This window comes from Mobula birostris, chromosome 14 (assembly GCF_030028105.1).
Source record: "Mobula birostris isolate sMobBir1 chromosome 14, sMobBir1.hap1, whole genome shotgun sequence".
Taxonomy (NCBI): domain Eukaryota; kingdom Metazoa; phylum Chordata; class Chondrichthyes; order Myliobatiformes; family Myliobatidae; genus Mobula; species Mobula birostris.
In genome coordinates this window covers 36,390,279-36,406,736 of record NC_092383.1, presented here as the reverse complement: position 1 = coordinate 36,406,736, position 16,458 = coordinate 36,390,279, and the positions used below count along the sequence as shown (strand labels likewise).

At 46.2% G+C, this 16,458-nt stretch overlaps 1 protein-coding gene across 5 annotated transcripts in view; it reads right to left on the bottom strand.

Moving 5' to 3' along the window:
- lrrk1 (leucine-rich repeat kinase 1) overlaps window positions 1-16,458 on the bottom strand; it is a 209,902-nt gene that overhangs the window by 4,716 nt on the left and 188,728 nt on the right. For all 5 annotated transcript variants that reach the window (XM_072278376.1, XM_072278373.1, XM_072278375.1 and 2 more), the window contains 3 exons: window positions 12,580-12,697; window positions 9,781-9,897; window positions 4,692-5,488 (listed from right to left, as the gene is read on the bottom strand). In XM_072278376.1, coding sequence (XP_072134477.1) covers window positions 4,692-5,488; window positions 9,781-9,897; window positions 12,580-12,697 — 1,032 coding nt within the window. The remainder of the gene's footprint in view (window positions 1-4,691; window positions 5,489-9,780; window positions 9,898-12,579; window positions 12,698-16,458) is intronic.

The following is a 16,458-nucleotide window of genomic DNA, read 5'->3' as shown; positions in this document are numbered from 1 at the left end:
GAATGTAAAAGGTTGGCCACCCCTGGTGTGAGGAGTGCAAGGAGCTGCTGGAATTACAAGCGTCAGGAGTGGTCGTGCAAGAGGAGAGCGGTGGCAGGAGGCTTGCTTCGTAGTTTGGGGGTGAAGGAGAGCTAGTGGTGGGAGACAGCTGCGTGTGAATGCATGACATCTAAAACTTTGACAAACTTCTATAGATGTGTAGTAAAGTATATTCACACCCTGGTATGAAAACAGCAAGGCCCTTGAATAGAAAATCCCACAAATAGTAGTGAATACTGCCCAGTTCATCACGGTTAAAGCCCTCCCAACAACTGAGCATATCTACATGAAACACTGTCAGAGGAAAGCAGCGTCCATCTTCAGGGACCCCCACCACCCAGGACATGCTGTCTTCTCACTGCTGCCATCAGCAAGAAGATACAGGAGCCTCAGGACCCACATCGCCAAGTTTAGGAACAGTTATTACCCCTCAGCCATCAGGCATTTGAAGCAAAGGGGATAACTTCACTCAACTTCACTTGCCCCATCATCGAAATGTTCCCACAACCTATGGACCCACTTTCAACGACTCTTCATTTCATGTTCTCAATATTTCTTGCTTGTTTGTTTATTTATTTATTTATTATTCTTTCTTTCTGTATTTACATAGTTTGTTGTCTTTTGCACTCTGGTTGGACACCTAAGTCGGTGAGGTCTTCCACTGATTCTATTATGGTTATTATTCTATAATGGATTTTCTGAGTATGCCTGCAGGAAAATAAATCTCAGGGTTGTGTATGGGGACGTATGTACTTTGAACTTTGAAGTGTTCTCTTGCATTTCTCGTACTCCTCAGGTACCTCATTTGCCTATACCTGCTACGCAACTTCTTTTTCTTATCTGGGGCCTCAATATCTCTTGAAAGCGTGTTTTTCTTGCCTTTTATTCTGACAGGAACATATGAATTCTGTACTCTCAAAATTTCACTTTTGAAGGCCTCCCACTTACTAAGCACACCTTTGCCAGAAAACAATCCATCCTAATCCACACTTGCCAATCCTTTCTGAACCCATCAAAATTGGCCCTTCTCCAATATAGAATCTCAACCCATGGACCAGACCAATCCTTTTCCATATTCACCTTGAAACTAATTGCATTATGGTCACTAGATGCAAAGTGATCCCCAACATAAACTTCCGTCACCTGCCCTGCTCATTCCCTAACAGGAGATCTAGTATCACACTCCCTCCCACTGGGACCTCTATGTACTGACTAAGGAAACTTTCCTGAACACATCTGACGAACTCTTTCCCATTCAGCCCTTTTATAGTATGGGAGTCTCAGTCAATATGTGGAAACCTATTATCACGACCTTGTGTTTCTTGCAACAGTCTGCGATCTCTCTACAAATTTGCTTCTCTAAATCATGGACTGCTGGATGGCTTATAATACCATTAACGCGGTCATACCTTTCTTATTCCTCAGTTCCACCCAAACAGCCTCAGTAGACGAGCTCTCCAGTCTGTCCTGATTGGGCGCTGGCGTGACATTTTCCCTGACTAGTAATGACACCCTTCCTCCTTTAATCCCTCCCACTCTGTCACGTCTAAAACAATAGAACCCCAGAATATTAAGCTGCCAGTCCTGCTCCTCCTGCAACCAAGTTTCAATAATGGCTACAATGTCATAATTCTACATGCTGATCCATGTCCTCAGCTCATCCGCCTTTCCTGCAATATTCCTTGCATTGAAATATACTCAGCTCAGAACATCAGTCCCACCATCCTTGACCTTTTGATTCCTGGCTATGTATGTAGGCTTAACAACACCTTTCTCCAAAACCATTCCACTAACTGTTCCCATGCCCCTGCAGCTCCAGTTTTACCTCACCCCACACCCCTCCCCATGCAGCACTGGCAAACATTCCTGCCAGGATATTAATCCCATCCAGTTCAGGTGCCAACCGTCTCTTCTGTACAGGTCCCACCTTCGCTGGAAGAGAGCTCAATGATCCATAAATCTGAAGCCCTCTCTCCTCCACCAACTCCTTAGCCACGTATTAAACTGCATAATCTTCCTATTTCTGTCCTCACTGGCACTTGACATGGGTAGCAGTTCTGAGATCACAATTCTGGCAGTCCTGTTCTTTAACATATCACCTAACTCCCTGAATTCTCTTTGCAGGACCCTGGGACCTTGGTACCCCTGCTACCCATGCCATTGACACCTACACGGATCTCGACCTCTGGCGGCTCACCCTCCCACTTTAGACCGCTGTGGACTTGATCTGAGCCAACACCCAGGAGGTAACAAACCATCCAGGAATCTCGCTCTCGTCCACAGAACCTCCCTTCTGTTCCCCTAAACGACGAATCCCCTAACACTGCAGCTTGCCTGTTCTCTCCCTTCCCTTCTGAGCTACAGAGACAGACACCTGACCCCTGAGGCTTTCCTCTGCTGGGTCAACTCCTCTAACAGGTATACCTGTTGTTGAGAGCAATGGGAACCGGGGGGGGGGGGGCTCTGCCCATCTCCTTTCCCCCTCCTTATGGTCACCCAGTTAACTACGTCTTGCACCTTGGGTGTAACTACCTCCCGCTATGTCCTGTTTAATACCCCCTCAGCCTCCCGAACGACCCAGTTTCAGCTCCAGCTCCTTCGCACAGCCTATTGGAAGCTGCTGCTGGATGCACTTTTCGCTGGTTACCCAAGTCACTGCTTTGCTTCTTCACTCCAACCTTGGAGATCTATAAACTTCCCCAAAAGCCAAGTGAAAATCAAATTATCGAAATGAAAGAAAGACAATGCAGGAAACACTCAGTAGGTCTGGCAGTATTGTGAAAAGTGCAACTGAGTTCAATTTTCATATTTTTAAACTCTGACCACCATTTCTCTTTCCACAGATGCGGGATAATTTGCTGAAGACTTCCTACATCTTCCTATTTCATCCTACGAGCCGAACCCCGTTGACGTTTCGTTTAATTACCAAGTACAGAGCAGCATTAGAGTCTTAGGACAGTACAGTAAAGAAACAGGCCCTTTGACCCATCTAGTCTACATCTAACCATTTAAACTGCCTCAACCCATCAACCTGCATTAGGACCATAGCCCTCGATACCACTACCATCCATGTACCGTACCTATCCGAACTTCTTTTAAACACTGAAATCGAGCTTGCATGCACCACTTGTGCCAACAGCTCATTCCACCCTCTCAGGGCCCTCTGAGTGAAGAAGTTTCCCCTCATGTTCCCCTTAGATAGAAATGATCAGCTCATCAAAGCAACACACATCAAAGTTGCTGGTGAACGCAGCAGGCCAGGCAGCATCTCTAGGAAGAGGTACAGTCGACGTTTCAGGCCGAGACCCTTCGTCAGGACTAACAGAAAGAAGAGCTAGCAAGAGATTTGAAAGTGGGAGGGGGAGGGGGAGATCCAAAATGATAGAAGAAGACAGGAGGGGGAGGGATGGAGCCAAGAGCTGGACAGGTGGTTGGCAAAAGGGATATGAGAGGATCATGGGACAGGAGGCCCAGGGAGAAGGAAAAGTGGGAGGGGGGGAAAGTCAGAGGATGGGCAAGGGGTATAGTCAGAGGGACAGAGGGAGAAAAAGGAGAGTGAGAGAAAGAATGTGTGTATATAAATAAATAATGGATGGGGTATGAGGGGGAGGTGGGGCATTAGCAGAAGTTAGAGAAGTTGATGTTCATGCCATCAGGTTGGAGGCTACCCAGACGGAATATAAGGTGTTGTTCCTCCAGCCTGAGTGTGGCTTCATCTTTACAGTAGAGGAGGCCGTGGATAGACATGTCAGAATGGGAATGGGATGTGGAATTAAAATGTGTGGCCACTGGGAGATCCTGCTTTCTCTGGCGGACGGAGTGTAAGTGTTCAGCAAAACGATCTCCCAGTCTGCGTCGGGTCTCGCCAATATAAAGAAGGCCACATCAGGAGCACCGGACGCAGTATATCACCCCAGCCGACTCACAGGTGAAGTGTCGCCTCACCTGGAAGGACTGTCTGGGGCCCTGAATGGTGGTGAGGGAGGAAGTGTAAGGGCATGTGTAGCACTTGTTCCGCTTACACGGATAAGTGCCAGGAGGGAGATCAGTGGGGAGGGATGGGGGGGACAAATGGACAAGTGAGTTGCGTAGTAACGATCCCTGCGGAAAGCGGGTGGAGGGGGGGAGGGAAAGATGTGCTTAGTGGTTGGAGGTGGCGGAAGTTACGGAGAATAATATGTTGGACCCGGAGGCTGGTGGGGTGGTAGGTGAGGACCAGGGGAACCCTATTCCTAGTGGGGTGGTGGGAGGATGGGGTGAGAGCAGATGTGCATGAAATGGGGAAGATGTGTTTGAGAGCAGAGTCGATAGTGGAGGAAGGGAAGCCTCTTTCTTTAAAAAAGGAGGACGTCTCCCTTGTCCTGGAATGAAAAGCCTCATTCTGAGAGCAGAAGCGGCGGAGACGGAGGAATTGCGAGAAGTGAAAAGTAACGTTTTGTTTTACCTCAATTACACAAAAGAGGATTTAATAGAAGCCATTGGTATATCTCCACTTAGAGGACGTTAACTAAAGTAACGATTAATTCATTGATACACTAGAAATGAAGAAACCTGCGTATTCACCACCTTGCATGGTTTAACTGTTTGCAACTATTCACCAACCCTGCACTGATATCAGGAGTGATTTTGGCTTTGGAAAGTGTGAAGCTCACCTTGGTATCCATAACGTGTCCTTCACTGGGAGGATCTTTACAGCTTGTAGGTGCTTGGGATTATCTGCAGCTGGGGAGACATCTTCAGGTGCACCACCCTTGTCTGGATCTTCGTAGTTCAGAGAAGTGGGAGCACTCGTCGGGCTGGCGGAGGAGACTAGCAAACTGATGTTCCTGTCGGAGGAGCAGGAAGAGCTGGAGGACAAGGAACAGTAATCGGTCATGGAGTCGCAATGTCTTATTATCTGAGTGCCAACGTCGTCATGGAAAATAATGCTGACGTCGCTGGAGTTGGTTTCACTCGTGTCCTTGGGTGTGATGGCGATGCTTGTTGTGGCACTAACAGGCTGCTTGATGGGGAACACATCTCTCAATGGATTACTGTCACTGCAGGCATAGTGAGCACAGATCTGATAGGCACGGTACATCACTAACGTACTCGTCTTGTCATCCAGACACCACATGGTCTCTTCTCCATTGGAGCCCAGGTTACATGCCATTGAGACGACCTGCGAAGGCGGCTGGTACGGTTCCAGTCGGCGAATGATTTCCGTAGTTAGCGTGTCGATGATCAGAACCCCGGGACCGTTGCTGTACCACACCTCCGATTCGTTGTTCACCGCTATCATGTCAGCCACGGGGTATGCATTCTGCCGCGGGTCGCTGTCGGGAATTTTGAAGCGGAAGTTGTTTGCAGAACGCGAGCACAGATAGGACCAGTCCTTGGGAATTTCACTGGCTAATGAGTAGACTGCGACCAGTCCATCAGCCGTGCCAGCCAGCATTATTGGACATTTCTGTGGAAAGACGGGCAGTGGTTAGAATACAACTCCGATAATTGAGCCTTACCTTACATCATGAAAATGACACAAGACCAATCTTCCTGGGCGGCTGATCTGGTGTGGGAGTACCTGTCGCAAAGCTCGGCTCATCAGTTGGTTGGATTCCTGAAGGAAACTGAACATACGACCGTAGGGTTTTGTCAATAAAACTTGCAGGAGTCATTTTATTTGTTTAACGAATAAATTTGCTTGTATTTGGCGGATTCAATTGGGTATTTTAAGAGACTCTTAGATAGGTACATGGAGCTTAGAAAAACAGAGGGCTATGTGGTAGGGAAATTCTAGGTTACATGGTCTGCACAACATTGTGGGCTAAAGGGCCTTGTAATGTGCTGAAGATTTCTATGTTTCTAACAAAAGCCGCAGCCCTTTACTTCCATTATAAACAAACCAGAAACAGTCACCTTACACTGACATCATTATGTCATCCACCATCTCTTAAAATGAACACAACTTGATGACGGTGTTGGTGGATTATGTAGAAGAGTTTCCATTCTGAACAATGTGTGTCATCTGTCACCCATGACATTATCCTAGACTACCATCTACATCTGAGACGGTTTCTCTGCTGCTCCCAGTCAGACTCCGGCACAGGAGGATAGCGGTCAGCGCAGTTGATTTGCGGTGCTAGCAACCACCGACTGGCATTTAGTGCCCTCCGCTGTCTGTAAGGAGTCTGCAAGTTCTTCCCGTGACTGCGTGGGTTTCCTCTGGGCGCTCGGGTTTCCTCCCACATTCCAGGTGTGTACGGATTAGTGGATTCTGGGCACGCTGCGTGGCCGCTGGAAGCGCGGCGACACTCGCGAGCTGCCCCCAGCACAATTGTCCGACTGCATCGGTCACCAACACAAAACGACGATCCTCAATGCAGCTGGTGCAGGAGAAATCCAATGGACAGTGCTATGTCCTGGAACACACGAGCACACGCCAGAGAACACTGCCATCCTTTGGTGGAAGAATGCTTAACACAAAATTCCCCATCAAAGTGACATTTATATTCTTTACCGTTCACTGGCACTGTGCTGTAACTTATGAGGGGAAGAGTTAATTGATGACAAATTATGCGTCCTCCTTCCATGTCTCCAACAATACAGGTGTCATCTCCTGGTCATGTCACCGTTCTGCTCCTGTCAACTGTTTTTGCAACCTGAATGAATGAGCTGCAATTTGGAATTGCGGCTGTAAACAAGGCTCTCATTCAGGGCCCAACAGTCCTTCCAGGTGAGGCAACACTTCTGCTGGAGTCGTCTACTGTATCCAGTGCTCCCAATGTGGCCTTCTTACATTCAACATAAACTGGGGGACTGCTTTGTGAAGCACCTCTGCTTCATCCGCCAAACCAGAATTTCCCGGTGGCCAGTCATTTTAATTCTTATCCCCATCGCTGTTCCAGCATGTCAGTCTATGGCCTCTTCTTCTGCCATGAAGAGGCCACTCTCAGCATGGAGGAACAACACCTCATATTCCATCTAGGTAGCCTCCAACCTGATGGCATGAACATCGAATTTTCCTTCCAGTAATTTTTTAATTCTCTTTTTCTTTCCCCCTCCCTCCTCCTCCTACTTCCCACTTTGACCTCTTACCTCTTCTCCTCACCTACCTACCACCTCCCCTGGTGCCACTCCTTCTCCTGTTTCTCCCATCATCCACTCTCCTTTCCTACCAGATTCCTTCTCCTCTAGCCCTCTACCTTTCCCACCCACTCAGCTTCACTTATCACCTTCCAGCTTTCCCTCCTCTCCCCCCCCCCCGCACCCGCCGCCACCTTTTTATTTCCAGTCCTCATGAAGGGTCTCAGCCTGAAACCTCAGCTGTTTATCCATTTCCACAGTTGCCGCCTGAGGCGCTGAGTTCCTCCAGTGATTTGTGTGTGTTGCTCTGGAGTTAGATTATCTGCAGAATCTCTTGTGCTTAGGCTCCCACCCGGCAGAGGATAGCTGCCACCCACAGCAACTGGCAAATTCATCTGCTGCACTCGTGAACACTCGTTTGTACTTATAGGCTCTATAGGAGTCAGCCGTTCATACGCTGAGGAGGACCTGCACCCAGAGGTCACACTGGGAATTCCAGTGACCAACCCCGCCTCACCCCCAGGGTTGACTACCCCTTTCATGAACAGGAACTTCTGAAGCATACAGAACTGTGGCAGGAGATCCATTTGAAATGAAATGGCTAGGTTCAACAAGGGCTAGGGAACAGAGAAGGAATGCTTTTCATTTGTCATCTAATAACATTTTTAATGCATTTCTCCTGATTAAATTACAGACTTTGAGAGTAGAATTGCAGCAGGATTAGAAAAATATTACATGCTCATCTGGATGTGGCTTAATTGTTGACATATGGATCTTGAATTACAGCTGGCATCCTCTTATCTCCTGCCAGAAGAACAATGTTGGAAAAACAGTGTCTGTGCACATTATACTCAGGCTCTTTGCTGGTTCGGCTTCTCCTCTTGCTGAAGTTGCAAGGAATGTTTGGGAGGCTGAGAGTCTATCACCGAGTCAGAATCATCTAGCATATGCCAAACACCTTCCACCTATTCATACAAAACTTACTTTCCTGTGTCCAGCATTGCTCCACACTCACCCCCATTCATACTCACTGGGAGACAATTCAATGGGTTATTTGGAAGACTGGTTTGATTGTTCAGAAATGAAATGCATCTCAGATGTTCATTATTGACTTTAGGAGGAGGAAACCAGAGGTCTAAGAGTCAGTCCTCATCAGAGGATCAGAGGGGAGAGGGTCAGCAACTTTAAATTCCTCTGTGTTATCATTACAGAAGACCTGCCCTGGGTCCAGTACGTAAGAGCAATTATGGAGAAAGCAAGGCAGTGCCTCTACTTCCTTACAACACACGCCGAATGCTGGAGGAACTCAGCAGGCCAAGCAGCATCTATAGAGAAGTTCATGAGTCCTGATGAAGGGTCTCGGCCCAAAATGTCACCTGTTTGTTCTTTTCCATTGATGCTGCCTGGCCTGCTGAGTTCCTCCAGCATTTGGTGTGTTGCTTGGATTTCCAGCATCTGCAGATTTTCTCGTCTTCCTCTACTTCCTTGACAGTTTGTGAAGATTCAGCATGACATCTAAAACTTTGACAGTCTCCTATAGATGTGTGGTGGAGAATATATTGACCGTCTGCATCATAGCCTGGTATGGAAACACCAATGCCCTTGAATGGAAAATCCTACAAAATGTAGTGTTTTACAGCTCAGTCCATAATGGGTAAAGCCTTCCTCACAATTGAGCATATCTACATGAAACACTGTTGAAGGAAAGCAGCACTGACATCAGCGACCCCTACCACCCAGTACATGATCTCTTCTCACTGCTGCCAGCAGGAAGGTGGTACAGGAGCCTCAGGACTCTCACCACCAGGTTCAAGAACAGTTATTACCCCTCAGCCATCAGGCTCTTGAACCAAAGTGGACAACTTCACTCAACCTCACTTGCCCCATCATTGAAATGTTGCCACAATGTATGGACTCACATTCAATGACTCTTCTCGATATTTATTGCTTTGAACTTTGATGGGCCTGAAGAGAGATCTGTAGAGCACACAGAGCACTGGAAGACCCTTCAGGTCATGGTGTTGTGTTAAACTAATAATGCCCAGTGAAACTAACCCCCTTCCACCTCTAGATGGTCCACATCCCTCCATTCTCTGCATATTCATGTGCTTATCTAAAAGCAGCTTAAATACCTACCAAAATGCCTTTAGAGGAACATTGGCAGGAGGAGACAGAGTGGAATGGAGGTAGGTTTGGATCTCTCCACAGTCAGACTCATCTTCTTATGTGTACTTTGTGATGGAAGACAACATTGCAACCCCATCAGAGAGCCGACATTGGCATTGCAAGTGAGTGCAGGCGTTTCCACGTCGGATCTCCCCACTGAGATTCAGTTAGCTGGCCTCTACACGTCAGAGTATCAGTTCCACCCTGGGCATAAGTCACCTAGTGCAGCTCGGAGCTAATTCTGTGTCAGGGCACTGCTCCGTTCTGGGCCACTCTGGTGCCCAATTGGAGGGCACCAATGCCAGTGGAATCCTCACCTACATTCGTACCATCCCTGAAACAAATCTCCTCATCTCAATCTCCAATTACCCCCTCCCTCCCCAATCACCCACACACCCCACAACCTGCTCAATGTGATGAGCAGAGTAGCAGTGGGGGGGGCGGTGGGGAGGAAGACTACTGGCAGATTATTGATGCTGTTCCTGGGATAATGTTTTTCATTGCTGTTACCTGGTTTCCACGTGATACTAGCAGGAAACAAGTGACGACGGCAGGAACATCCAGGACCAGGAGGGGCACATTTAAGGGACACATCCCTTTAAGGCTGTATACATGAATTTTATGATCCTATTAAAAAAAAGCACAAGAGAATTAAGCAGGAGCATGTTGCAGAATGAACAGACAACAATGGTAGCAAAGGCAAAATTAATTGACCAATGTAATGTACGAGCACATTTATTTTTCAACATAGTCCCCTCCTCCATTTACACACTTAGTCCAGCGCTCGTGGAGCATACGGATCTTGGACCTCCAGAAAGTGCCCACAGCAGGGGTGATTGCTAAGTTCGTGGCCTAAGGTAGAAGGAGATGAGTTATACAGCTGTCATTAAATGCACATGCAGTTCAACCCTTTGAGTGATTATGCAGAAAGTTTGAAGTTAATAACTCATCTCCTTCTACCGTAGGCCACGAACTTATTAATCACCCCTGTTGCGGACACTTTCTGCAACTGTTGAGCATCCTTCGTTGATTCAAGTTTAGTTTAGAATTGCCACTTTGTCTGTGAGGTGACTTCCCAGAGATCGTACCGGGATCTCTTGTAACTTTCCTACTTGAAAGCCTCTGATCTGGCCTCCTGCAGGTTGCGGATCTCATGGTTCATCCGGAGTGTCTGGTTGGGGAAGACGCTGAATGATATTGTGGGGACACGCTCGTAAACAACTGTTCTAGTATGCCTGTGACAACCATGGTGTATTGAGATCCACAGATGAGTCCTTGCACAGGGCTCTTGTACACCAACTTGAAGAAATCCTGTAGCCGCTCCTCTGCCTCCCATGACCATCTCTTAGCCGTCCTTATCTCTGGAGCTTTGCTCCTTAGCCTCTGCCTGTATCCAGGTAGAAGGAGGACTGCCAAGTGATCAGAACCCTGATTCCTTAGCCGAGAATAAGTGTTAGGTGTAATCATCAGATTTCTTTGTCCACAGGTTATCCAGTCTCAGGAGCTTTCAAAGAGCAACTGTTAAGTATCTAAAGCGGATTCCCTCACAATTACCTCTGTCAGTGCTGTGGGGTATCGCAAGGATGGTGATGGACATAGCTTAACAAATATGATACCGCCTACAGGCCTTGAGGAACGGCACTTCTGTTCCAGATCTCAATGAAGAGAAACCTGCAGGTTGCCTGACTGGGTGCGATTTGCTTATCTAAGTCCTGGATTTATTTTTCTTATGCTCTTTCAAAATGTGTGACAAAAACTAGGTGGCTTTGCTTGCCCATATCAGAGGGGAGTTGAGGGCAAACTATGTTGTGCACAGGTCTGCTGTCCTGAAGGACATCAGTGAACCAAGTGAGCTTTCATAACCATCCACTGGTTACAAGGTCACCATTAAGAAGAACAGCGATTTCTACCCCTATTTAAAGATCTGAATAAATTCCTTTTTCTGGCAAGGTGGGATTTGGACAGTTCCAGAATATTACCGCAAGACACTGGATTATTTATCCAGTAACATAACCACCACATTACCATTCCCAAGGCAGTTCCTAATTTGCTGGAAACATTGGTTGAGAGCCTGAGATATTGCCTCAGTTCTGACGTTCAATTCAGGGAAATCTGAGCTTTGGCTGGGTGCCAAATGGAAAATAATTTACAGAACTGAACAGTCATATTTGTAACAGGACTTGGAATCCACCTACAAATGCTTATATATCAACCAACTTTAAAAGCTTTAAACTTGGTAAAGTCAATGGCAACTTTATTTAAAATCTCAGCAGTGGAGCATGATGACAGTTGCAGTACGAGGGAGGCTCTTCTCTTCAACACCACCAGATGATGATGGCTGTAGAGCAAGAGGATTAGAACAGCAACAGGTTGCTGAGAAGTTTGACTCTCGTGTGGGGAAGTTCTGGAGCTGAAGCTGAACAGTTATCAGCCTTCGCATGTGGAAATCCTTGTATCTTCTTCAGTACCACTGCACACTGAGAGGCTTTTTTAGGCGAAGGGCAGAATTTCATCCTGTTCTTCCATTTCAGATCTCTCCTTCTCCCTCACCGAGCGTAGGAGGCACAAACTGAGCCAGCTCTGCTCCTGACAGGACATTGTAAAGCAGGGGTTCCCACCCCGGGGTCTACGGACCCCTTGGTACTTGTCCTGGTCCATGGGATAAAAAAGGTTGGGAACCCCTGTCCTAAAACAAAACTCACTCTGCATTTCGAGCAACTTAGACATGCATTTAGATGTGGCAAATTTATTTCCCATGGTGGGGGATTCTAGAACAAGAAGGCACGACTTCAGGATTGAAGGACGTCCTTTTAGAACACAGATGTGGAGAAATTACTTAAGTCAGAGGGAGGTAAATCTGTGGAATTTGATGCCTCGAGTGGCTGTGGAGGCCAAGTCACTGGGTGTATTTAAGGCACAGACAGATAGGTTCTTGATTAGCCAGGGCATCAAAGAGAATGGGGAGAAGGCAGGGGAGTGGGGATGACTGGAAGAATTGGATCAGCCCATGATTGAAAGGCGGAGCAGACTCAATGGGCCGAATGGCCTACTTCTGCCCCTATATTTTATGGTCTTAAATACAAATACTGGGTTAATAATCCACCCATCTATAGCAATGTTTAAATATTTAAATAATGAACGTGTACAGATAAATATCATTTGTAACAGCACCAAAGCTGCAGAAAATTGGGCAGTAAATATGGAAATAAACCGCACACTCGCCGTGCCAAAGTGGAGTAACCGAGTACAAGCCTTTCAGCCTGTACCTGTGTTTACCTGCTGTCTCCATGACATAAAATCATCACTCACCTTCGTTGCTGTCCATAAAGCGGTCTGCAGCTTCACTTGGCAGCTTAATCCGACGCCAGGGCAACTGATGTGATCGACTTCAATCAGTCCTTTGTCGATATTCACCACACTGTAATTCCTACCAGTCATACAGAAATATAAAGCATAATTTTGATAGAAACACTTCTTCAAAGAGTGCATTAGCAGAGCAGAAATTGGGTCCAGAGAATTTGGGCTGGATTGTATCAAACACAATCAGCAGTCTGACATGCCCTCTTCTCATTGCTACCCTCAGGAAGGAGGGACAGGAGCCTGAAGGCACACGCTCAACGATTCAGCAGCAGCCTCTTCCCCTCTGCCATCAGATTTCTGAATGGATATTGAAACCATGCACACTTCCTCACTACTTCTTTATTTCTATTTTTGCACTACTTATTTCACTATATTTACCGTAATTCACACTTTTTTCTCTATCATTATGTATTGCATTGTACTGCTGCTGTAAAGACAATAAATTTCACCACACACGCCAGTGATATTAAACCTGATTCTAATTCTGGCAAACAGCTTATCCCTTAGCATTGCAACACGAGGTCTAGGAGCACATTGGGAGACGGATATCAGTACTTTACACCTCCTGTGTTGCCAATGGACTTGACATTGAGTACAGGGCCAGAGCTCGCCTGTGCAGAGCTGACAGCTCCTACATCTGACCACTCGGCCTCGACAAAGTGTAGCTCTGTTCACCTGAATCAATCACCAAATAGCATCTCAAAGCCGAGGACAGTGAAGTGTTCAATCTCTTTTCTTTGTTCTACTTAAGAATAATGCTTGTAATTAATGCACCTGTTGAACGTGGTTTTAGGTAGGCTTTGGTTTTAAATTAACTTAATCATTTTGATTTATTTGTCGATGCATCAGATTGCTGGTTAGGTTTACAAGGAGCCCAAGTGTCATTAACACAAGAGATCCGGCAGATGCTGGATATCCAGAGCAATACACACGAAATGCTGGAGGAACTCAGCGGGTCAGGCTGCGTCCAAGGAAGTGAACAAACAGTCAACGTTTCGGGCCAAGACCCTTCTTCAGGACTGGAAAGGAAGGCAGGGATGGGGGGAGAAGCCAGAATAAAAAGGTGGAGGGAGGAGGAGGATAGCTGAAAAGTGATAGGTGAAGCTAGGTGTGTGGGAAAGGTAAAGGGCTGGAGAGGAAGGAATCTGATAGGAGAGCAGAGTGGACCACAGGAGAAACGGAAGGAGGAGAGGCACTGGGGGAGGTGATAGGCAGGTGAGAAGTGTCATTGATAGTCAGAAGGTTTCAGGACCCTGCAGGAGTAGCTCAGTCACTTACTCTGCTCTTTGGGACCGTGAGGGCCGGAGCCAAAGTAAACTGCTGAGATGCCAAAGATTTGTGTAGCTGGGAGGGCAGAGGTCAGAAGCAGCACCGACTGCCCTGTTTTTGTCAATTCATTCTGTGACTTATTTCCATACTTTCTTCTCTTACTCAGTGTTGGAGCCTGAACAAGACAGTTCACAAACACAGTGTCATATCCAGTTCGTGAACTGCCTTATTCACGCTCCAACACTGAGCTGCTCCTTCCGGGTCCTAGAGCCTTCTGATGATCAATGACACTTCTCTACTGTCCCATGACTAAAACCATTACTTTCAGAACCTCTATAACATTGCTTCAGCAAACAATTGGTAAAAGTTTTGTGCTCAACTGAGATCCAAGCATCGATTCTATGATGCCCCTCTGGTGATAATATGCCAACCTGAGAAAGATCCGTTCATCACCTGTCCAATAACCACAGAAGTACATTCCTTCAAATTCCTCGTGCTCCATTTTCATGTGTGGGACTTCACTGAAACCATTCTGAAAATCCAAATTTACCACAGCTTTTATGTAGTCAACCCATTACATACTTTAAAAAGTTCAGTAGGTTGGTCAGATCTGATTTTCTCTTTCATAGATCCATGCTGATTCTGCTCAATCCCATCATCCTGTCCAGTGTGGTCTGTTCTAACATTCGGCATTGCAGATTCCAACATCGTCCCTACGACTAACGTTAGGCTAACAGATTTGTGGTTACCATCTTTTCCTCTCTTTCCCTCCTTTCTTAAATAGAATGGTTACCTTTGCTATCCTGCAACAGTTCCAGAATTTAAAGAATTTCGGAAGATGTTAACCATGGCATCCACCATCTCTATAGCCACCTTTTTCAAAAGTCTGAGATGTACAATAGATCTCTTAACCTTAGGATTTATCAGATTTTAGTTTCATCAACTTCCCTCATACTATTATCTCATTAATCCTTCAGTTCCTCATTCTTGCTAGACCCTCGATTCTTTATGCTTCTGCTTTTATTCTTTCAGTGGTTTGTTGCTGTGAACTTTATCAGCCTCTTCCTTGGATTTGGCACTGTTAAATATTTCTTGTCAGACATGCTTGAACCATTCTCCTGTTGGGTTTCTGCGCCTTAAAGAAATAAAGATATGTTTTTCTTTATAAATGCTAACCATTGCCTGTCCATCTTCATAGCTCGCAATAAATTCTCCTCAATCAATGATAGCCATCCTTCCTTCATATATTCATAGTTTCCTTTGTTTAGATTTTAAGTCCCTCTTTTTGGAATGAATTACATCACTTTCATACTCAACTTAAAGTTCCATTAGATTTCTCTCAGCAAAACCAATTCTGACGAGTTTACTGAGAGTTCTTCAACCTGAAATATTAAATCTATTTCCTTTTTGACAGATGTTACTTAAAATAGAGTATTATTTTCCCTAGCTGGGAAGAATGAGTTTAGTGCCAATATCAGGAATGTCAATCAAAACTACTGAAGCTGGAACCAGAATCAGAGAATCACAGAGATATACAGCATGGAATCAGGCCTTTCGGCCCATTTAAACCATGCTGGCCAGGTTGCCTACCTGAGCTAGTCCCACTTACCTACATTTAGCCCAGATCCTCTAATCCTTTCCTAACTATGAATTTGTCTAAATGTCTTTTAAATGTTGTAATGGTGTCAGCCTCTGCAGCTTATTCTATATATCCACTTCTCTCTGTGTGGAAAAAGTTATCCCTCAAATCCCGCGTAAAATTTTCCCTCTCACCTTAAGCCTATTCTTTCTAGTTTAGACTCCTCTACTCTGGGAAACAGATTGCGACCATCCACCTTATCTATGTACCTCATTGTTTTACAAAAAGTCACAGAGAATCCAGTCTCTCCTTATTAATTCAAGCCCCCTAGTCCTGGTATCTTTTCTACTCTGTTCCTGGCTTGCTGACGTCCTTCTGAAGCTAAGCCACAGAATGCTGGAAATGCTCAGTGGGTCCGGCCAAGCGCACTGGATGAGAACAGGGTTAATGCAACGCCCTCCAGTACCAGCCACCTGGGTTCAATTCCCGGCCCTGCCTGTAGGGAGTTTGTACGTTCTCCCTGTGACCGTGTGGGTTTCCTCCAGGTGCTCTGGTTTCCTCCCACAGTCCAAAGGCGTACTGGTTGGTAGGTTAATTGGTCATTGTAAATTGTCCTGTGATTAGGCTCGGGTTAAATCGGAGGTTGCTGGGTGGCATGGCTCGAAGGGCCAGAAGGGCCTACTCAACAACAGAAATTAACATTTCATTTTGAAGAACCTTCACGGGCATTTCGGGAGTGCCCAGTGGTTTACCCATGTTAACACACCCTAAACCCAGCCTTACTGAGGTTTGGAGCATCTGCAATATTTGTTAAACACCCTTCTATCCAAAGAGGTTTCAGCATGAAGCAAGAGGAGGAACAATATGGCTGCACACCATGCTGGAGATGATCAGAGGCTCCCACACTGCTGAGAGTGTTAGTAAGGTATGGTGGTGGCACAGGGGATGAGTTACTGCCTGCAAAATGCACTTCAGTCACT